The sequence below is a fragment of the Oreochromis niloticus genome, linkage group LG20 (assembly GCF_001858045.2).
Source record: "Oreochromis niloticus isolate F11D_XX linkage group LG20, O_niloticus_UMD_NMBU, whole genome shotgun sequence".
Classification (NCBI taxonomy): Eukaryota; Metazoa; Chordata; class Actinopteri; order Cichliformes; family Cichlidae; genus Oreochromis; species Oreochromis niloticus.
The window spans coordinates 21,230,431-21,253,908 of NC_031984.2; the positions used below are offsets into that span (position 1 = coordinate 21,230,431).

The following is a 23,478-nucleotide window of genomic DNA, read 5'->3' on the forward strand; positions in this document are numbered from 1 at the left end:
GGGCCTCCTCCCGGTTGGACATGCCCAGAACACCTCACCCAGGATGTGCCTAGGAGACATCCTTATCAGATGACCAAACCACCTCAACTGGATCCTTTCGATACAAGCCCCAGCCTACTGTCCCTCATCAAGGGCAACTCCAGACTGAGACAGAATTCCAGAGCCCAAGCCATGCGTTGAGGTGATCTATATCTAGCCGGTGACTCTCAGTCTCATGCACTAACTCAGGCTCCTTTCCCACCAGAGAGGTAACGTTCCATGTCCCAACTGCAAGTGTTGGTAGCCGCCAGGGCCTCCGCTCCTGGCCACCGCGCGGCACACATTGACCTGACCCCTACTGCGCCTCCTGCTGGTCGCCTGCAGGAAGATGGGCCCATGTCCCCTTTTCGGGCTGCGCCCGGCCACCAGATGCTCACCCTTGGGCACCCTCCCCGGTAACCCTATCCCAGACAGGGTGAACTGTTCTCTTGATCTTGCACACATCAAAATCTTGGATTTTATTGACTTTTCTTCCATGGGCAAACAAAAAAATACAGGCTCAATACTGACTCTATGAGTCACAGCAGTGTCAGTGCCATCACTAATGCACCAGTTTAACCAATAAGATTTTGTAGCAAAATTGTTAAATTTAAAGAATTATTTGAAAATGCGACAAGTAGATTATAGACGCAGAAATAAATCAATCACAACTTTTTTAAAAGGAGCTCTCAGGTTCTCAAATCTATGTGAGTAATGTGGTCATCACTTTGGTAAGCGAAGCAAGAGTTTCCAAACAGGCTTAATAAAAAAATGCAAAATTTACTTAAGTGTTAAAAGGCTCCTCCTTAAGTCAACACATCCTGGGTTTTTTTTTCATTATATGCAATAAACACTGCACAGCACCATAAGATGATTCACAGGAATCATAGTAGGAATCTAATTTGCTTCCACAACATGTTAACAAATTTAAAAGAACCTGACTCCAGTTTTCAGAAGAATTAAATACACTTGAACACAGTGCAGCTGTGGACACACATACAGGCCTACAGCTCATACTATATACACACTAAAGACATCCATGCATGAAGGATGTGAAGCTAAGCGAACATGAGCAAACTTTTTAAGACATATACGGGCAAGTCCTAGAGAAGAAACAGTATCAGGACGATTAAATTAATGGTACATCTCACTTAAGGCTCATGTAAGTCCACATGAAAACTATAAAGAGCAACTTATGTGATCTCAAATGTTCTGCAAATACCACGTTTACTTCTGGCACTTACACTTCTGTGTCTTTAGGGCAATTAGTAAAATTTAATTTCACATGTTTTTTGCATTTGTAAAAAGCTCTGAAAAACTCTTCATTGAGCAGTGTAACCTACAAAGTTGCACGCTTAATGGCGTAAAACAAACAGGAGCACAAACAGGATGGCATTTCCTCCACTTTGAGCCCTGCTGTTAAGCAGCGCCCCCCTTCGTCGGTGATCACGTGTTGTCAGCTCCAAGTCAGCGAAGTTGTTGGAAAAGTTTTGACAAGATCAAGGATCTTCGACACGGCTGCAAAGAGACCAGGATCGGCGATTCATAACCGCTCCTAAACTCTGATTTTGAGTCTGGAGAAACAATGGCATCCGTTGCGCAGGTAAACTACAGGAAGAGTTTAGCTGTTAATGACGTATATCTGATGAATGGACACTTTTCAGCAAACACTCCTATTTACGCCCGACCCTCCTCGACAGTGCAACTCCGTCTTTCTCACGCTGTGTCTTTATTTTCGATTAGAAAGTGATGACTTCGGGATTCAGTCTTGACTTTGGACCTCTTAAAGAGCCTTTGGCATTCATCCGTTTGCTAGAATGGGTAAGTTTTTTCCTCACTTCTCTTTTTTTGGCTTTCTTTCCTTTTACTTTTTACCATATGGCCTGCATGGCGGGGTGTGCTTTGCGTAGGAAGCCGATCCTTGGCTGCAAAAATACTTCAGAACTTGATTGTGTTATTTGTCTTGTGACCCACTGCTACGCCCAGATAAGCCATCCAATTCATCATTTGAGCTGTAGCACTGTTATAAATACGGCATGCAGTTGAACTCGAGTCAAGATGCCTTCCTATAATGGGCCTTTATGCGGCTCAAACCAAAAACCAATGTGTGGCAGGCAGGATGTTCAGTGTTATGCCCGCCAGAGGGTTTACAGTATAGGGTCCGATTAACATGCGTGGCCGCATAAAACCAAATGTTATTTCATATGTGCAGGTTGAGATTCGTTCCTGCGCTTCCAGCTACTGGATAAAGCATTCTGGCAGCATTGCATGACTTTAAGACCGGATTTTGCTACTACAGCTGTCACCTGATAGTTTTGTGTAAGACTTCCTGTCTTACACAAAAAGTTAACGGCATAAAATCTAGAAGGAAGTGTGGGTACATTTGTGTGACAGTTATGTTCAGCACTCTATCGTGAACACCTCATTTGTATCCCCTTATCTTATATATTTGTGTGTGTGTGTGTGTGTGTGTGTGTGTGTGTATAGGTCTTCTCCATATTTGCCTTTGCTACAACCGGAGGTTACAGCGGCTCATCCAGCATCAATGTCAAATGCAACGGAACAGAAAATAAAGAAATAACAGCAAACTTTAACTACCCATTCAGGTGCCAAAACAAACAGTGCCACACCTCAGATTCCAGTTTATCGGAAAGTGTGTTTTCTGTAACGATTGTCATAATTTCTAATGCGTTCTTTGTGTGTACACAGGTTGATGGATCATCCCTACGCTGTCCCTAACTGTAATGGAACATCCACTAATTACTTTCTGACTGGAGACCACTCATCCTCTGCGCAGTTTTATGTCTGTATTGGTGTGTTTGCGTTCCTCTACAGCACCGCCACGCTAATCATCTATTTGGGTTACAACCACTTGTACAGGGAACCTAGTCGGGGCCCCATCGTGGTAGGTTTGACTGGATTCACTCTATTTCTCTGTTGTTTTGGCTTAGCTAGGTCGCCCTCCAAACAGCTCACGGGTCAAGATGACATTACAAAACGACCAATTTAAAGCAAATTTGAAGTAAGGACATTTTTTATGATTGTAATGATTCACTTTAGTAATGCAGGAGAGCAGAGATAACGAGATTTGCACTCTCAAGTTTGAGGATTTAACAGAGACGTGTAAATGAAAAACTGGGGAGGGTGTGGTTTCTAAGCAGCTAATAGACACTGGACACTGGTCTGTTCTCTGCTGGGGTCTCCTTGTGGGTTTTGTAGTGACATGTATTTTTTTGCTGCTCAATAAGGACCTGTTGTTGACTGCGGTGTTCGCCTTCCTGTGGTTGGTATCATCGTCTGCTTGGGGTAAAGGTTTGTCTGATGTCAAGAGGGCGACCAATCCTACATTCTTGCTGACTCTTATTGAAGTTTGCAAAAATGCCGTGCACACGTGCACAACGGGGGCTCTGCCTTTCATGGGTCGATTGAATGCCTCTGTGGTAAGATTTATGCAATTTATTTTAAGTAATAAGCCTTGAATGGATAATTACTTTTCCTTTTTTTTTAATTACCCATGTACAGTTTTGACTTCTTCTGTTTTATTCTTCGGCAGGTATTTGGTTTTCTTAACCTCATCTTGTGGGGAGGCAACTGCTGGTTTATTTACAAGGAAACGCCTTTCCACAAATCAGCCAACCCACCTGCAAATGTGGAGGGGTGACCGAAGCCATTCTAACTACACAGCCACTTCATTTTAAAATAGTCTAACACGTAGTGTTCCTACACAAATACTTTTGGTTAGGACTGCAAAAGGAAAAATACTATTCTACGTATAACAAATGTATTTCAAACTGACTGCTCTTTTTTTGCAGTATTAATTTCAGATCTGGATTTTCTCTCAAACACATTTCACAAAGAACATTTTTATATCTATGCATCAAATATGAAGGGCCCCTTATTTCTAATGAGACTATGGATGTGCAGTATTTTGTAACCATATATTCTGCATTCAGATTATTTTTTTTTTAAAGGCTCAGGGCTGTTGAGTGTATGAAGTGCAAGAAACCTAATAAGTAAAATATAGTTTAAGTGCATTGATTCTTAACACAACTGTAGACTGTGGATATGAATTTCAGCACAATCTTTATTATAAAGGCCTGAAAATATAGAGTTCCAAAAAATTAATTAAAAAATTGCCAGTGTGAGATTGTTTAAAGTGGGTCAGAGTCCCGTTTAATCTTTTTTGTTATTACGCCTCATCATCTATTCACGTCAGGCTGATTTCACTTGTTTAGACTAACGGCTAAATATTTTGTTGAATGTGATGCCTCTGTTCATTAGGAACATGCCAACTCTTTAGGAATTTCACATTTCTCACGATTGCTTGGAATTATAAGATATTTATTGGGTGTTTCTCCCAATAGGACCTGCATTTTTCTGTTTCTAGATCTTTCTAAATCAAGGAGTGTGTTTAAATTGAGGGGTTTGTATTAAAATGACGTTGTTCAATACACTATTTCAGTAATGTTGTCAACCCTCTTGTGTGAGCTTAGCTACTTATTGGTTCTTTTATTGTTTTGTTTTTTCTTAAACAGTTGACTAATCTCTTGCCTGTTTTCAGTAATTGTATATTTCTTATCTCTCTTTTGCGAGGCTTCTACCTCCTCTTTGTTATAAGGGAATGCAAGCCATCTGCCTTAATTTCCACCACTCTTATGATTTTCTACTTTTTGTGGACTCGCTTGATTCCCAGTTTCCAGCTTTATCAATCAAATTGTTGTTAAAAATGCTACAGAAGAGAATGGAGTCTGTGGTCGAATACAGAAAGAAATTGTGTGGACATGAAATGTCTTGCTTGATTAAAAGAAAGAACCACATTTGTTGTCAGATCTGTTTTTTATGCCTGTTATTTCAGTGGCAGCACATATTGCGTAACATGTTTGTAAGGCGGGTGCACTGGAGTTCAGCTTTTACACACATTAAGGGTTACATGTGTAATCGGTTGTGCCCCACTTAAAAATTTTAACTAGGCTGGGTAGACCTGATACCTGACCTTTGCTGAGCTTCATCACCGCATAAAGTGCAGAATATTTTTGAACTCAAAAACACAGCGTTAATATGTTTAATTTGTTTTACTGGAACATTTTTATGGTTTGCACAGTTGTTCAAGCATATGACCAGCTTTGTGAAATTGCTGTGCAGCCATTTTTCATTGAACTACAGCGCTGCAGAATAAGCTGCAGCAATTTTTAAAACTAATATAAAACAATAAATAATATCTATATCAAAGTATTTATTTATTTATTTAAAAGGGGTAATATAAAGCGATGAAAAATCTCAAATTTTGTACTTTTATAATAAAAACTATCATGGTTCAGCACGGTCACGAGCTTCGTGAACTGCGCGTGAACTGGCGAATCGTGGGCGCGCAAGAGCTGCAATGGCCGCTTTGGATCGGCGAAATCCTAATCTCGACGACTTTGTCGGATTAAACTGGAGCTGTTGGGTAGACAGAGTGAATGTTTTATCATCTGACGGTGAGTCGTGCACCCCAGCTCCAGACCTGATTCCCAGCACGTCATAACGTCAGCATCCGACGATTTGTTTCGTTTTTTGGTACTTAAACACACACAGCGACACAAGGCACGACCCAAACAAAAGACGCGCTGGGTCCTAGTGCAGCGAGCTTTCGTCGTTTGTTGACAACCTATGAGCACAAATGGAAAGAATTTGCTCCTTATACTGTTATGTGGTGAAAACGGAATGTTAAAGACTTACTGAAGGACACCGTGTGTTTTGGATCAGAGACAAGAACAGTAATTTAGATGAACATTTGCTCAACTTGAAGCTTTTACAGCAAAAGTGACTGTAATCAGTTGGAAATAGCTGTGCATGAATAATTTAAACTGATGCGTGAAACCCTCTCATGTGTGATATGCATGTGTTACTACATAACCAAATATAACCAAATAAACCCGTTTGTGGCAAGAAGATACTATAATTTAGTCATCGTAGTATTTCACGCTCACGGGTTTGCTTTGCCTGCAGCTGGGTCTAAGGTTGAAGATGACGAGTATGGGATGAACTGCTCAGAGACCATGACGCTCGGAAAAGAAGGTGAGGGCTGTGACTGGGCACATTCAGTTTGAAATTTGCATACAGTCGTCACGGATATGAATGTCGTGGTTATTTGTGGATTTTTGGATCTTTGAACTGTTGTTTTCCCGGGGTGTAGTGATTGTACAACACACATCTTAAATGACTTTAAAAAACAAGAATTGGATGTTCAAGTTTGAATTTATTTTGGATTTTTCTCTCATCCACACGGGGTTGAAATAAAAGGCTCAAATGTAGACATACAGTCACTTGCATTTTTAATAAGTGGTGCTGAAGGTCTTTTAATCTCTTAAGCCCCAAGCCTAGCTGATCTCCTGCCTTTTGCCCCCGTATCAGGGGGCGTTGGGGCTTAAAGGGCTTATTAAGTTCTTGTTAGTGATCATGATTAATTACAACTGGTAGATTTGCTTGACATCACTCATTGGCTTAAGCGATACTGACAGCAATAGGAGTGTTTTAAGAACTCAGTGAAGATCTAAGAAGGAGAAACCACCAAGGCTCCAGCCTGTCATGCACTGGAAACTCCTGGAGCACCAATGTCACTATGTTTACATTGCATTGGTACGAGAAGGTGCCTGCTCTGAAGCTGACGCCTTCAAGCTCGACTGAAATTTGCAGCTGCCTGTATGGACAACCCATATGCCTTCTGCAGAAAGGTTTCATGGTCACGTGAGACAAAGATTGAGTTATTTGGCCATAATGAAAATTGCTATGTTTGGAGAAGTAAAGGTGAGACTTTAAAACATAAGAACATTGTACCTATTGTTAAGCATGGTGGTGGTAGCATCATGTGGCACTGGTACAAGGCACAAAGTGGAATAATGAAGAAAGAGGACTAGCTTCAAATTCTTCAACTCCACATCAATTCAGCAGCTAGCTGGTTGAAACTTGGATAGGATTGTGTGTTCCAGCAGGAAAATGATGCCAGGTGCACATCAGAGCTGGTTTTAAAATGGATGAAGCAAGTTCACTTTAAGCTTCTGGACTGGCCTTCCTGAAACTCAGACCATGACTGTGTTGAGCCCGTATTTATACTTCTGACCCTGTGTGCTTTAGAACATTTCCAAAATAAATTCAAATTTGTGCACCTAATTCTTGTTTTTTAAAGCCAGTAAAGATGTTTGCTGTACAATCATCCTCCCTGGAAAAAAGAACAGTTCAAAGAAATCATCGAAAGCCCCAAATGACATTCACATCATCTTGTCATGAGTGTATGTAAACATCTGACCATAAATGTACCTAATTTTGTCTCTTCCTCTTTTTCTTCTCTACAGATATGCACATATACGGCCACTGCCCAGCACACGATGACTTTTATTTGGTGATGTGCAGCCAGTGTGGTCAGGTGGTGAAACCTCAAGCCTTTGAGAGGCACTGTGAAAGATGGCATGGTTCTGTTACGAAGATGTGTAACCCGCCATCCGCTCTGGCGCCTCAGCAGCTAAATTGCTCCAGCCTTGGTCTTTCTAATAATTCTTCTTCTATGGAAAGGAAGAAGGAAGGCAGATGTCAAAAGGGCGGCACCTCATCTGCAACCTCACCTGCCCAACAGCGCAAGTCTACAAAGACCCACAAGAATACAGTGAGGTACTGTTTATGAGTGCCCGTTCACCAATTAGTAGTTAATGCTAAAATTAACTGATTAATTGTTATTGGAGAACTCTTCCCTGCTCTCACTGGAGATGTAGGAAACAACACATTTACATCTTCTAGTTTATATCTTGCATAAATATCAATGTTGTCTCTCGTGTAAGTCTGAATTTCATGAATCTAATGAGTTAATTCTAAGCTCATTTTAAACTTCTTTCTGTAGTTTATCTTCTGTGAAGTTCCCTGAGGAAAACCCTCACTCGTCCTCCATGCCTTGCCTTCCTCCATTCCATTCAGCACCCCTGTCCCCTGACGACTGTTCCACCTCCACTCTGTTAGAGAGATCCTCTGTGCAGAAGTTGACAGCTGGACAGTCCACTGAGTCTCACTGTCCTCAGCGGGGCATAAGAACCTACAGCCGGATTTACAAAAACATCCACAGTAAGTCAGCTTTTTTCCCCAACGTTTGTCTATTACTTCCCCTGCTGCTTTCTGGGAAAGTCTGCCCACTTAGTGTGTTAACCTGGGCTTAATGTGCTGTATTTGCATTATTAAGTAACAGTCTGTGTGATCTCCTACCATTTAGCATGGATCCTCTTGACAAGTCCTGCTGTTGCTGACTGACCTTTGTGTTTGTGCTTTTCTCCACATAGAAAAAGAATGTGACCTGAATAAAAACGGCAGAGTTTTGGACCCCGAAAGGAAGACGCTGTGCAACAGGGAGCTAATGTGCAATGTAAACTCTCAGTACATTGTCATGGCACCTTGCCCAGAGTTGTTATTATTTACTTATTGTAGTTTACGTATAAAAGTTTGGAGATTGCATCTTTTATTATTTCATACAAAACCAAACTATGTCACTTTTTCCTTTTCTCTTTTGCACTGCTCTCTTATGGTTCTTTCTTTCATAGGCTGATTCAGTCAAGCATCAGCAGAAAGTGTTGGGAGAGACTAAGACCACTGATCAGAGAACTACCTCAGCCACAGATCAAGATATGGAGAAGCTTCGTGACGAATCAAAATACAAAAAGAAGCATGTGGAAGCTGACAGGGAGAAAATAACAAATAAATACAGCAACAACTGCCACATTCAAGGGTATGAGACTTAGTGTGTACCTTAGCAGATTATTGCAGTAAATAAAGTATTTCTTTCAGTTATATAAGAAAGCAACATGGAAAAAAACACAACTGCGTACTCAGCGTCGTACGGTGATGGAGGATAATTGCAAATTGTTGTGCTGCAGTTCTCCTATTGTAGTTCAGTCTGTGTTAGTTAGTTTAAAAAAAAATCACTTTGAATGGAAATTTTGACGATTACAAGACAGATGTAACAGTCCAGATGAGTATGCATTGTTTTCTGCATAACTGCATATTTGTTTTATCACAGAGCAACTGATGCGCTAGCTGTCACAACAGTCTCACGTTTGCATTACTTTGCCTTCACGCAGGTCCGGGAATCCATCAGGAAGCTCTCCCGAGGAGGAGGGTAACGGCACTGTGGAAGTGGAATTGCAGCCTCCGTACACTTTCACCTTGTCAAGTGACGACAGTGAAGAAGATGAACAGGATGAAGCCACAGACCTACCTGCTACACCCTGGCACCCCAAACCACTTGGGGTGAGGGCGAGATATACAAAATGCACAGCAGCTGGTTGATGGGAAGGTTGTTATGTTAAAAAAATCTTTAATGACTGTTTACAGAGGGGCTGTGTGATAATCTTTCTAATATAGCATAAAATCCATGTTATATTTCTCAAAACAAAAAAGGGTGGTGTAGATGTTTATGTACTTTTAACTCTTTTTAAAGATGCTAACGGTGGAAATTTACACATTGCTTTTATGCAGCTATGCACTTTTGGATGTCGCACGCTCGGTTGCAGCATCTTCACATTTGATCGGCGTTTGCACCACCTGCGCTTTGCACTCAGTGCCATGTTGGAGCGCCATGTCAGCACACACTTGTGGAAGTGAGTATTACTGTTTTTTAAATAGCACCTATTTGCCCAAAGCAAGTTGAAGAAAAGACCTGCTGACTGAGCTTAAAAGACAGCTATCCACAATATGCAAGAGCCTCCATTCGAACCAGACACTGAAATCGCTACAGGGAGCAAGTGTACTGTGGATGGCCTCAGCTACTCCCTGGTAATTGTCTAAATAACAGAAACATCAGCTTTTTTTCTTTTCTTTTTTTGCTAGTTGCTACCTTTGCTGGTGGGTTGAAAAACATCTGTTTGCACAGCATGTCCTCACTTATATTACAAAGAAAAGCCTTGATGCCTGCCGTGAGGCTCATTTGCAGCTTCATAGTGTTGTTATGTTCTTCTACTAAAATGGCTTTGGATGCTTTAATGCTCAAAGAACAAACTGTTTCAAATCCTTCATCTTCATGCAAACCCCACCAACCGCCCCCCACATCCTCTGCTTTTAACCACAGCCATGTTGGTTACATTTATAAATAACACCCCTGACAAAACTCAGAAGACTGCAACACAAAACCATACCCAGAACAACAATGCCGTGGTATCTGTCAGCATTACAATTTTGCCATTGGTCTGGCATAAGGGCATAAGTTAACACCAATGTTTGCCACAATATAAAGAAACATCTCTTTTTGTGTGTGTGTGTTGTGATTTTGGGAGATTGTGCCATATTTACAGTACAAAATTTGAATTTTAGCATTGCAGAGCAGTCAGGTGAAAATAACTCGTGACAGCTGGTTTCCATGAGTATTACTGGACTGTGTTTCTAAGTCTAACACTAGAAGTAGTTCAGACCTTAAGCCTGCAGATTTGTCAAACCGATCACAGCTAACATTTTGAGGCCACTGTTTAATTTATCTAATAACAAAATGAGGCTTCAGCTAATAGTGCAGAAAACTCATGGTAAGTGAATCTGCCTTTGAGTTTTATTTTTTTGGAACTACCTTCACATTTTTTTTTCTTTTACTTACAGGAAAACGCCTAAAGTATCATCAGGTCTCAGGTCACACTCCCACAGCCTTGAGTCTACCTCACTGGTACAGTTTGAAAACAATCCTTGTCAGCCAAACTCTTACAGTATTAAACCGCCTTATCCTACCACGTCTGCAAGTGTTGGGTCAGGGAGAGTGTGTAGTCCCAGCAAAGCTCAGCTTATAGAGGTGGAACCTATGCAAGATGCAAGTGCAGCACAGAGAGCTGCCAAGAAGTTACAAAGCGGTGAGAACAAAGCCTCCAGATACATCAGGGATCCCTTATTTCATAAGAAGGGCCAGCCTCAGCGACCAGACAGTGCTACCTTCTCAAATGGAAAAAAGCCACGAGAGTCTACGGAGAGACAGTCAGATGTGAAGAAGTGTCACCCTTTCCCTGTACCAAATCACCGCTCTCCCCGCAGCAAAGGGAAGCTCCCAGGCGATCAGCAGAAAGTGGTGGCCTATGACCACATGAGTGTTGCTCAGAAACGCAAAAGCAGCAGCGAGTTACTGTCCTGAACTTCTTCACTTTCAACAATCTCTAAGTTTAAATGTTTGTCCTCTTCTTCCTGCTCCAGCTTTGCCTTCTGGAAGGAAGAGAATATCAAACATGTACTTACATAAAGGTTTGACAAAAAGATCAGACCCCTAAATACAGTGTTGCTTTTATCTTATGATCTCAATCCATTCCTCTTTTTTTTTTTTTTAAGTCATGAATGGACAGTACGTCTTCTTGATTTTAATTTGAATGTGATTTAACAACAGTAAATGTGTTGTAAGTGACAGTTGCTGTTTACATCTCAGCTTTTCAGCCAAACAAGAGGCCAGTCTTAAAACGACCACTTGGAGATGAAGCGGCGCAAGACAGCTGGTACCAGCATAGTATGAGTGTGTGAGTGTGTGTGTTTTGTCTTTTGTGTATGTTTATCTTCAGGTTTTTATGCAAAGATTTCAGGAACAAGTGTTTGTATTGACATATTTGTAATTGTTATTGCTAAATTTATAAAAACTGTTTAAGAACATAAGTATACCTCAGTCTGTTCATAATGCTGCTAAAGTTACAAAGTTTTTTGTTGCAGAACAATTAAAGTCTTGAATTACTCTTGCTCTCTGATTTTCATTATTTCACAGCGGTTCTGTACAGATGAGTCATTAAAGACTAATGACTAAAACTTATTTTGATAAATTGAAATCCACTCAATTCATAAAAAGCGATTGCATCTACTCGTCCGATAATTTTTCATCTTTAAACACCAGATGGTGCTATATATGCATCTGGAAAATGCACTGCTTTTTCTCTAACGATATAAACGACACTGATCTCAAGCCACCTCTCATTTCTTTATATTTTGTTTCCAAGGATCCAGACTTATAATTTTTTTTAAGTGTTGTTCATCAGTGGTTCTCCAGGCTTTCTGAAGGTCTTTCAAAGAGGACTTTTTTGTTTAAGATGACCTTTATTAGTCCCACGCGTGGGAAATTTGTTAAGCCATTTAAAATGTTCAAGTGTTAAAAGGCAGCTAACTCAAGGGATAGAGCTGTGTTGAGTCTACATGTAACAGATAATTTGGCAAAGAACCAATTTTAGATTATGTCTTTGGACACTTTGTTACTAGCAGACTGTTGCAAAAACACATTCATTCCCATTTATCAGCTAGTAGCTGAAGACTTGGCACATCTCAGCAGGGTGTGCAGTGTGTCCTTAAAAAACCGAGGAGTCTAGACAAGTGGAGGAAAAAAAGAAAATGTGCCGGGCCTAAAAACAATTTTCAACAAATGAACAGGACCTGAAAGTAATGTTTTCAAGAAACTGGAAAAAATAGGACCTGGGTGATGGCCCTTTAGTTGGTCCTTCAACCAAGTTCCCTGAAGTCTCGTCAGATATGATCCCAGTAGAAGGGTGGCGGTCAAGCATCCATTCTTAAGGAAGACAAACGTGGAGAAAAGGCTGAGGTATGCCAAATTACACCAGAACTGGCTTGAAAATCAGTTACAACAGGTCTGATGCAGAGAGGTACAATAGTGAGTTACCACAGCCATCTGTAAAACACAGTGGAGGCTGCATTTCAGCCAGTGTTCGAGATCTTTGTCAAAATTGATAAAATTATGAACACAGAAAAGTACCATCATATTTTGATTCACCATACAATATCATCTGGACAGCCTCTGATTGGTAACGGCTTCATTTTCAGCAGCAATGATCCCAAACAGACTGCTAGTGCAGTAAAAGAGAAAAACTCAGTCATTGATCGGCCTCCCGAAAGCCTGAACCTGAACATTATTGCAGCAGTGTGGGATCATCTAAAGACAGCCAACATCCAAAGAAGAGCTTTGAATGTCCTTGTAGAAGCCCAGAGAACTATTTCTGAAGACTAGTTAAAGAAATTAGAAAAAAGCTGCCCAAGAGAATTCAGACTGTGTTGCATAATGAAGGTGGGCACAACACATATTGACTTTTAAGCTTTTAGAATTGTAAAAACTCTGATTGTGACTTAAATACTGTATTTCCATGTATGTTTGCAGACCTCAATAGAATTGCTGCAGCTGGCAAAATGTGAAGAAATCATGGCTGACTCGAGATTTGTACACAGAACTGTAGATCTACTTATTTATATTAATAAACTAAATCCTGCTTGCTGTTTTAGAACATTGATTGTGGTGCAGACTCAAAGGTTTTAGAGAAAGTTTGCAATCATTTATGAATTAATCTGTAATACATAAGGGTGCCACTGATTCATTTTGGTGTTCTTTGCATAGATAAAGTATCCACTATCATCTAAGTGATCCCAGTTTTTCCAGCACCAAACATAGATTCAGTGGAACCATTATAAAAAGACATAATGCTCCTATGAAACTACTTTCCTACACTTTGTATACTTTCATGAACAGGAATTACTCTTTGTATGAAATTACAATCCACTGATTATTAATACCAAACATGTTAGAGTGAACAGCAAATGTCAATATTTACAGACTGTAGTGTTTTACATAATGTTACCACTAGATGGTGTCAAGGCATCGATGATGCATTTCATATGTAACCAACAGAATCTCTTCTATTCCCTCCACATGATACAAGTAAAATGTAACTTTGGAAACTTAGATGTATTAGCTTCATATCCAAACTGGCACTAAATCTGGGAACAATATAATGTGACACCTACTGAGATGTGTATGCAAAGAACAAGTTTCATTAAACAATAATTTCTGATAAAAGTGAAAACAGAGGCAACAAAGAATGTAAATTTGAATCTTTTATTAAGTCAAAAGATATATCAGTATTTTTTGTCTTTAACGCCTACTGGTTTATTCTTATGAAGTCAGAGAAGCTCCTAAGCATACCATGCAAAGCCATTCAACTTTAGCTGCGAGACCTTTCATTTCTTAGGGCAGTGACCAATCGTATCATCTTCGAAGCAGTGGTCAATAAACTTAGTGCTTTGTATGCTGTTAAAAGCTTCCTTCATGTCCTTTGGAGACTAGCAGCACTCTTTTAAAGCACCAAGCTTTTAGCCTCACCAAATCATGAATGTTCCCTTAACTGCTACTTCATAGCTAGATGAGTGGAGATGTGTGCTGGGCAGCGAGAGATCACTCTCTTCCCTAGTTGGTGAGTCTAATGTACCATTAGGGTAAATAGCAAAGGGCCTGTAAAATGCACAGATCTCGAGACCCAAACTTTGTTTCATTGATAGTACAAATATGAACTCTTTAAAATGTGATCCCTAAGTTTCACATTGTATGACATAGTCCTGAGATTTACTCACCCGCTATGTTTAAAGCCATTGAGAACCCATTACATTTCAGGAATTTGTTGGTGTGCTTGGAGATCATTCCTGATTTCCCACATCCCGGATTTATTTTATTTTAAAAAACAGGAAAAGATTTGTACATACAGAAAAGCTGTTGCTTTGTTACAACACCGCTGCTGCAAAATGCACCTACTTGCATCTCCCTTCATCTGACATGTCACCAATGTGATAAAGCACTGCGCTGCTTATGGCTTTATTAGCAAAGTCAAATACTGGCTGAATATGACTGGAGGCTACATACTCACTGCCCATGTATCATATGCAATTATGCAGTTATTTCAAAAGTGTCCCCTTTTTCCCATGCAGGGTTTGTTCAGATATATTCTCCGTTTAGCCATATTCATCACCAGATGACTGTAAAATACATCCTCTTTCAATAAAAAAAATCAAAAAAACCAAAAACAAAACAACCCCCCCCAAAACAACTGAACCCCACCTGGCTTAAAAAATAAACACACATTTCCAGACTTGAATGTTAAAACAACTAACAAGATCACAGTGACAGACGTAATGCAAAATGAACATCATCAGATTATACAAGGATACAGTCATTACACTGATAGAACATAGCAGTACACAACTAATCAATACTGAACACACAAAGTGAGTCTCACTACGTATATATACTGTATATATAGTTATTAATATATATAGGAAGGCAGATTTGCTTTGAAGAGAACAAAGACACTCTTTCTTTCTATTTTAGGTCCCTTGCAATAGCACTAATTTATACAGAATTGCAACCTGTATTTTAAATGACAACACAGAGGAGTAGACCGCCCATTACCCCACAGCAGATTTAACTGGACTGACATCGGGTTCATGCAGGGAAAACACAACCATTTCCCAGTGATCTGGCAATTTAGCGCGCTCAGTAGCGGTAATATCTGTGTATTGTTTCCATTTTTAGCTTCTCAGCTTTTGTCCCGAGCTCGAAAGGTGAGTAGTCTGAGCGGGGAACAGGTTAAAAGCTCAAAATGGGATTCTGTGAAATGTGAGCATCTTGGCCAAATGGAACCAGTCTGCGGTAATGCTAAATGTGGCTCTATTTAAGCATGCCGTTGGATTTGTTGTTTTTTTTTTGCTCCTCTTCATTTCTCCACCTGGTATTCCAATGTGTGAGAGAGTGGAATGATTCACACACACACACAAACACACACCACCTCTCAGATAAATGTGACTTCCTTTTCTCGCCCACGCAGGAGACGTTTAGTGGAGCACACAGTGTCTGTGACTATTCCACCTATTTTGCGTACAAGCCTACTGCACCCACAAATGTGTACGTCTTTGTGTGTTTAGCTGCAAGATATATTAATAACTATCATTTTTAATAGAAGGTATTCTTTGAAGCTGAATTCAAAAGCGTAATGAATTATCATATCTTACAGTACTTTTTACCCGTGTGAGTAAGTTGGAGTGTAAATGTGTAAAGAAAGGTGCAGGCGTTTCCCTCATTAACAAGCTGCAGACTACCTAAAGGGCGTTGCATTCATTGCCTAGTTGAACGATTGCTTTTGAACTAAGTAAGGGCAGCCTCAATGACAGAGGTACACAAACAAAGCAAACACATCTGGGCTGAATTGTGGCTGTCGGTATACAGAGAGCCAGGGAGAATGGTTTTGTGTTGCTGTGACTCATGATAACACACCGATCCCCTTCAGCTCAAAGAGACAAAGACACAGAAAGCAGAGGGACGCTACATCCCATCAAAGGAAGCAATTAGCATTTACACCAGGCTGGCCTTGTTGTATTATGTCATGAACACCGCGCACGTTAATGAAATCTTTCTTGTTTTTGCTAGGAGACAGTCTCCTGTTTAAAAGTTGTTAATGAAATATGCGCCGCGCACCAGGTGTCTTGCACATGAAATTACTTTTACAGTTAATTCAGTAATATGTGCTGGCAAAGGGATCTTTTCAAAAGATCCCGGGTCCCCTGTGTTAACAGAAAATTTCCTGTCAGCAGCTACAAGCACTAAAATGAGCCTTTTCCTGTCAAATTATGCACAGCCTCATGTTACGCATGAGCTTAATTTTCTGGTGGAGTCAGGAGAGTTTTTATTGTTATTCAGCCTTCAATGTTTACCTGTTAATACAACCATCATTTTCTAACCACCATAACAAACAGCTACATTTTCAGTGATACGAGGACCTGCCCATCTGAGCAAAATGCAAGATGAAATACTTTATGACAAAGTTTAAGATGTATGGGTAGGAATTTGTGCTATTCCAGGATTTTGTGCAAGGTGCAAAAATGCAATAAAATAAACTCTGCAGCTTTTTTTTTTTTTTTTTTTTTTTTAATGTTGCGGCTGACAGAAACTAATGCTGTAACTTGACTGGGAGAAGGAGTCAAACTTGACAGCAAGTGGCACCTCGGTGGACAACAAACAGAAGCCTTGTCATCCTTGTAAGGAGTGTGGCACCTTTCTGTATACAGAATTCAGACGATCTGTTGATAATCAGTCATAACAAAATACTTCCCTGCACCTAATGTGTATCTGTTGGAGGTGCTCGCTGCTTTTAATTGTGTAAGGCTGCAAATGTTTCTTTTGGGTTATACTGTGCAGCAACTAAGAGGCAACTCTTTTGATGAACAATTCATTTGTGAAAAATAATTAGCCTGGAGTTAGTTGGTAGTTTTGTAACTGATTCCCTTAACATATAGCTGCTGGAGTATGACGTAGGATGAAAATGACCTGTGGTGGTTTGTGCTACCTCAGTGAATGACTAAACATCTGAAAAATCTGTATCCTTCTTTATCTTACTCATCCAGTTCAGGCTGGGATCTCGGATAACATTGTTTTATGGCGTGCTGTTTTACTATAGAGGACTCAAGGTTAAGGTCAAATGTATTCATAGCCTAGTGACGTCAGTCAGTCTAAATCTCTTTCTCCTTGATAGAGGAGAGGTACATGAATCTGTGCTCTAATGTTTACTTACAATACAAGCTACTCTAATCCTTAATAATAAATATAATTATGAGCTACCCATGGATTCAGTATATATACTATTTGTGAACTAAAATTCTTCTTACATCTAATTTCCGTCTATGCCTTTTATTTTCCCAACTTTTTCAGTTTAATTGATCACTTCCTGAGTGCTGACGTCAACGACAGAACATCTACGTTTCGCTCTGGTAAGACTCTTAGTTTTCCCTTTCCGTGTACACTGATATTCCTTCACAGTATGAATATTAAGTGCTACAGATCAAAATGCTGGAAAAGTTCTGCCTATTGTCCTTTTCGACAACGAGACAGTTTGATTTTTACTCCCTTTGAAATCCTACTTTCACTTGCCAGCGACCGCAGGTGAACATTTCTCTGCAGTTTTCTCCCACAAGGTCACAGTTCACATGAACTAAAACAGGGCTCACGTTGTATCACCTACATCCAGTCATGTGGCATCCACTGTCTTTGCCAGCCTCATCTCAGACCACCATGGGAGTGTCTGAAAACACGGAGCTGATGGACTCTGCCACTGACTTCTTCCTTTTGCCCTTCATTAGAGAACCAGCCTCTGCATCCAGATCATCATCATCATCATCCTCATCCCCATTGGGGTTCAGCTTACCATTTTGTCCCTGCAAGTCCTTGGAGTCTATGAAAGCCACATGCCTGTTCAGTTCGGCCTTGAGTGCCGGGTCCTCGTGGGTCGGTGTCACACTCAGCATTGAGGAGTGGATGCTGTCCTCACCCCGAGTTTTACCCTTGTTAGGGCAGCAGAAACAGCGACATGGCGTCAGGTAAAGATACATAAGCACCAGCACCACACTGGCCAGGCAACCTACCAAGGTGGTGTATGCTGTGTTCAGGGTCTCCCCAGCCCCCTGCATGGTGAAATTGTGAACCTTGAGCACCACGTAGATAGTCTCATTAAAGCTCTCACTCGTGGCAAAGCAAGTGTAGGTCCCAGAGTCCTCAGACCTCATTGAACTAATCTGCAGACTCCCATCTGACAGGACTTTAGCTGTCTGGTTGCTCCCGGGTGTCACCAGAACATTGCCGGGCAATGTCCAGGTCTTTAACATATTTCTGTGTTTGGTGTCGCAGCTAAGAATCAGTGTTTGCTCCAGAAAAGCCTCTTCATCTGCCTCCTTGAATGTGCTGCAGTTCATACTATCACCGCTGAGGTCAAAAACGCGTGCTTGGGTTTTTTGTGGGCTGGGTAAAACACAAGTGTAGTCGTCTTTAAAGTCCACAGCAGAATTGAGCTTTCGCATGTACCAGTGCACCAGGAGGGTGTAAAGGTCACAGTGGCACAGCAGAGGGTTACTGTGGAAATAGAGGCCATTTTTAATCCAGGCGGGCAACACCTGGAGCTCGTCAATGGGCAAAATCTTGATCCTGTTGGTGGATACGTCCAGGAGGCTGAGTTTCTCTAGGCGGGTCTTTTCTTTGACCAGCTCCACAGGGAAGCGGGAGATTTGGTTCTGGCTAAGGTACAGCTTCTGAAGGTTAATCATGCTCACAAAGGCTGTGCGGTCAATCTGTGAAATCTTGTTATTGTACAGCAGGAGGACTTCTAGGTTGACCAAAGGCTCAAAGATGAACTCATCCAGCTGCTTTAACTCATTAGAGGACAGGTCCAAGTAACGTAGGTGCTTCACATTTGTGAACGCCTCTGAAGATAGGAACTGGAGACCATTGTGACTGAGCAGGAGGTTATGCAGATTCGGGAGCTTGACAGGGGTCCACTCAGATTGCAGCCGGATTATCTCATTATAGCTGACATCCAGCACAGAAGTGTAGAGAGGTAGACCAGTCGGGACGATGGTCAGATTCATTTTGGAGCAGCTGACGATGTTCGCGGCGCAGATGCACATCTTATGGCAATTTAGTGTAGAACCCGCTGCCTCTGGGAGCCAGAGGAGAGGCGCGCAGAGGGTGAGAAATAAGGCCCATCTCTGGGACTTACTCCAGTGAGGTAATGTTTCCAACAGGCTGTCACCTGTTCTGGTGGAAGGCTGCAACATGCTTGCAGTTGTTCTAAATCCCAGAGAGTTTCACTACGATCCCATTCTCAAAAGAAAAAGCACGGAAGAGCAGCTGGAGGATTCTCAGGCACATTGCTAACTGAAGGCTGAAAGAAGCAGAAAGATAACGCTTTTAGACAGAGTGTTTGTAAACACAAAAACATCCATTCACAAAGCGGAGGGAAATGATTCAAGTCATAAAAATAGGACAATGGAAAATCCTGCATTTAAAAAAAAGGGGCGACCCCACCAACACAATTTCAAACACTCTCTCTCTTATTGAATGATCTTCTAACTGGCGGACCTGATTCATGTTTTATTGAAATTTTAGCTATCTGTTATATATTAGCTGCATTATTATAATCATACCTACCTACTGCAGACCACCAGAGTAAATAACCACATATATTTCCCCCCTCCGAACCAGTTTGAACCTACATTACCACATCAGCGGTAACCACTGTCTCCTAAGCTCACATCTCCCAAGCGCACGAATAAAGACAACAAACTTTCCTCTGCAGCTTTGCACCGTGCGCGTCTTTCTTTAAAACAAGTACACAAGCACGCCGCAGACGGTTACTCACGCTAACCCATGTGCATTCACACTTTCTGGAAGACAAGAATTGACCCCCCCCCCCCCCCCACTCTCTTCCCCATTTCCCTGGCTCACATTATTTTTCTGGCGCACATAAAAAGACACAAATGGCACTACGTTAAAACACACACAACTAAAATCTATAATTGTAAAACAGTGTGAATGTTTACATCATCACCATTTTCTGAAATACCCTTGCCCATTTGTGGATGAGCAGTTCAGTCGTTGCATTGCACCATTCTGCTGGAAAACAAACAGGCATCACACGCCGTGAGGCGAGAGATGGGGAGGGAAACCGAGAGGGACACGTACCTTCAACCGGGATGCAGCGACACTTGATTTCATTAAAACGGCCCCTTGTTTGTTTACAGCGTTGCTGCATTCAGATATCCGCCGTCTGAGTCTCCGTGTCTGCCGTTGAGGACGGCAACGGATGCAGGGAGGAGGGAGAGCACTAGAGATCTCCTCGCCGAAATAATAATCCCCGTCCACGAGGCATCCAACTCTCGGTACAAAAAAAAAGATTATATAAAGAGAAGACAACTACACGTTCTTCTAACTAACGATCACCAATAGATAAGCGACCGCGTTCTAAAACCTATGATTTCATTCAAATGTATTGCTCGGAACACGCACGACCGCACATCCGTCTCTTGCGGATAATTGGCGCATTTTGCGTTCGGATGTCGTCGGGTCTCTGCAGCTGCCACTGAGATAATTAAGAGTGAGCAGTCTGTATCTGACAAGCTTCCTGTGGATCCTCATAGGCCGCCTGCTTTCGCCGTGCAGTGCTGGTCTGCAGTGGTTGACGTGTGTTTTTCGGCTGAGGCAGCGCGCTAAAACCCAGAAGGCGCTGTTTACAGAAATTAGCTTCACCAAAGATACCCAGGAGAGGAAACGAACCAACTAAGAAAATTAGGCTAAGTTTTGGGGGTTGCTTTTTTCTTTTTTCTTTTTTTTAAAGCTGAAGTATTTATGCAGGTTTATATCTGCGTGGTTGTGATTATGTAGTATTTGGTAGTTTTACATCACCAAGATTACCACTAATTTCACGATTTTGTGCACATCTATGTTTTGCTACAAACAAAAGACCCAAAACAAAACATTACATCATATATTTGAAAAATGTACAGAGGCCTTATTGACTGCTTGACATTTTTATATCCTGACCCATCACGCCAGGCAGACGCTTGGACATGCTTTTAACAGGGCCTGCATGTAGATGTTGATCAGGTGTGTTGTTAACCAGAAGTTATTTGGGATTAAAAGTATCTGGTACAGAGATGCATTTGGTGGCTGGATGTCCTGATCTGGTAAATAAGAGGCAGATTTCACACACATGTGTGTCAGCTTGACCACACAGAAGCTGTCACACATTTTTCTCTGCTTGTTCTGGTCCATCATCACTTCCCATCTGACAGATGAGCGCGTTAACAGTGACTACATGTCCTGAATAGGGCTTCTATTTTTATTTTGGCACCATGGAGGTACTAATAAACAACCCCAACCCACCCAAAAAAGTTTGGATGCTGTGTAACATGTTATTAAAAACAGAATCCAGTGGATGGAAAGTGGAGCATAGAAAAGATATCAAATGTTTAATCTAGGACATTTTACTACATCATGAAACATATTAGTTATGGCAGAAGCACACCTCTAAAAAACTGGGATAGCTGCAACAGAAGGCTGGAAAAGTGGTACTAAAAAGAAACAGCTAGAGAATAATTTTGCATTTAATTAGGTTACCGGTCAATAACACGATTAAGCATAAAAAGAGCATCTTATTTTGCCAGAGTTTCTCAGAAGTGAAGATGGGCAGAGGTTAACCAATCTGCAAAGAAAATGCTTCATCAAATTGTGGGACCATTTCAGAATAATGTTTCTCAGCACAGAATTGGAAAGAAGTTTAATTTATTATCATCTACAGATTCTAATATCATCAAAAGTTCCTAAGAATCTGGAATAATTTCTGCGTGCAAAGACCAAGGCCGAAAAACAGTACAGTACTAGATGCCTGTGACCTTCTGACCCTCGGGAAACAATGCATTAAAACGAGGCATGATTCTGTCATGTAAATAACTGCATGGGATCAGGAACATTTCCAGAAATCTCCAAAAATCATTGTATGTGAACAGAGTTCACTGTGCCATCTACAACTACAGGTTAAAGCTCTATCAGGGGAAAAATAATCCAGAGCATGGTGCTGTCATCTTTTCTTTGTGGAGAAAGAAAATTGTTCTGTAGTTTGGCAAATAAAAATGTAAAATTATTTTTGGAAAATCCATTTGACAGCAAAGGTTGTTATCAGTACTAAGATCAAAAACCTGCATGTCTGACAGTACAGGGGTGTTTTGGGGCCTATGGTATTTGCAGCATGCAGATCTGGAAAGGCACCATTGTGGCTGAATAAGGTACATGCAGGTTCTGAAGCAACATCTGTTCCCATCCTGAGAGAATGCTAAACCATCTACTGCAGCTAATACAACAGCATTGGTTCATGGACTGACTGTCCACCAACTGAAAACATTTAGAGCATCGTGAAACAAAAAATACAACAAAATAACTGGTAGTTTATCTGACTGACAAATTGATGAGTCAACCTTGATTAAAAGGAGCTTCTCAGCAAAATCATCTTTAGATGTTTTCCCTCTGCCCTTTATTACTCTTCAATAGATTGTTCTGGCATGATTTTCCAGTTCTGAAGATTTCCATTGCAGACATGTGTGCTTTGATTTTGAATGTAATTCTGTTCCTGAAATCCCAAACAAACACATTTGAAAAAGCTCAGCTTCGAAGCCTCTTTCCAGAAATCATGACCCACTTACTCAAACAAACCTCGTTGTGAGCACTTTTATGTAGGAAGTATTTTCCCTCTACTGAACTACACCCACCAATGTATCACTCCACTGCAGAAGAAACTGCAGAAAAATGTAAGAAGAAGCTCATACTACTGACATCGGGACAGTCTCTAGGGCCAGGAGGAAAATAGATATATTTGACTACATTTGAGTGGCATCTATGAACCCCACAGACTCTATGTCTCTAGGCAGCTCGCCATGTCTACTCTATGAGCCCTTATAACATTGAAAGCACATAACCTACTCCTTAAATTAAATTTTTAGATATTTAGTTGGTGAGTAGGTTGCCGTTTTTAATTTGCGCCTTAGTGCATTATTACGTGTTTCAGGATGGCAGGTGGCCACCAACAGGCGCAGCTTTACAATGATTCCCTGACGTAGCCCATGGTAGTCTTCTTCACTGTGCACACTCTGTTTATATATTTGATTAGGTCTGTTTCTGCGTGCTGACTGAGCGGGAAAAACCTTGTCATTTTTTACTCAAGCGAATCCACCCACATGCTGCCTTTTGAGATATTTTATTTCGGGTTTTCCTCAATTCACAGATCTGCTGCAGCGATTCCTAGCTTTGGCAAAGCTGTGAGAGCCTGTGCATTGCCAATAAGCTGCTACACCAGTGTA

The 23,478-nt window shown here is 41.1% G+C and overlaps 3 protein-coding genes across 3 annotated transcripts; 2 read left to right on the top strand and 1 right to left on the bottom strand.

Annotated features, from left to right (window-relative positions):
* Positions 1-1,451: 1,451 nt before the first annotated feature.
* On the top strand, positions 1,452-4,835 carry sypl2b (synaptophysin-like 2b). The gene is made up of 6 exons (XM_003444820.4): positions 1,452-1,621; positions 1,762-1,839; positions 2,506-2,624; positions 2,728-2,923; positions 3,267-3,458; positions 3,572-4,835. Exons 1-6 carry the CDS (start codon positions 1,604-1,606, stop codon positions 3,677-3,679), a joined length of 711 nt encoding a protein of 236 aa, XP_003444868.1. The 5' UTR covers positions 1,452-1,603; the 3' UTR covers positions 3,680-4,835.
* Positions 4,836-5,348: 513 nt separating this feature from the next.
* Positions 5,349-11,724, top strand: atxn7l2b (ataxin 7-like 2b). The gene is made up of 9 exons (XM_005478161.4): positions 5,349-5,495; positions 6,007-6,075; positions 7,350-7,662; positions 7,889-8,106; positions 8,319-8,401; positions 8,577-8,761; positions 9,114-9,282; positions 9,511-9,632; positions 10,618-11,724. Exons 1-9 carry the CDS (start codon positions 5,399-5,401, stop codon positions 11,135-11,137), a joined length of 1,776 nt encoding a protein of 591 aa, XP_005478218.1. The 5' UTR covers positions 5,349-5,398; the 3' UTR covers positions 11,138-11,724.
* Positions 11,725-14,451: 2,727 nt separating this feature from the next.
* amigo1 (adhesion molecule with Ig-like domain 1) lies at positions 14,452-20,860 on the bottom strand. Its single transcript, XM_003444923.5, has 2 exons — positions 20,312-20,860; positions 14,452-19,511 (listed from the first exon to the last, which is right to left on the bottom strand). Exon 2 carries the CDS (start codon positions 19,402-19,404, stop codon positions 17,860-17,862), a length of 1,545 nt encoding a protein of 514 aa, XP_003444971.1. The 5' UTR covers positions 19,405-19,511; positions 20,312-20,860; the 3' UTR covers positions 14,452-17,859.
* Positions 20,861-23,478: the final 2,618 nt, after the last annotated feature.

Bases quoted from the DNA above. Each gene is read 5' to 3' on its own strand.
- sypl2b (XM_003444820.4), top strand. The intron at 2,625-2,727 runs GTGCCAAAACAA...GTGTGTACACAG, and splicing joins AACTTTAACTACCCATTCAG to GTTGATGGATCATCCCTACG. The intron at 3,459-3,571 runs GTAAGATTTATG...ATTCTTCGGCAG, and splicing joins GTCGATTGAATGCCTCTGTG to GTATTTGGTTTTCTTAACCT.
- atxn7l2b (XM_005478161.4), top strand. From the start codon at position 5,399: ATGGCCGCTTTGGATCGGCGAAATCCTAATCTCGACGACTTTGTCGGA. The intron at 6,076-7,349 runs GTGAGGGCTGTG...TCTTCTCTACAG, and splicing joins CATGACGCTCGGAAAAGAAG to ATATGCACATATACGGCCAC. The intron at 8,402-8,576 runs GTAAACTCTCAG...TTTCTTTCATAG, and splicing joins ACAGGGAGCTAATGTGCAAT to GCTGATTCAGTCAAGCATCA.
- amigo1 (XM_003444923.5), bottom strand. From the start codon at position 19,404: ATGTTGCAGCCTTCCACCAGAACAGGTGACAGCCTGTTGGAAACATTA.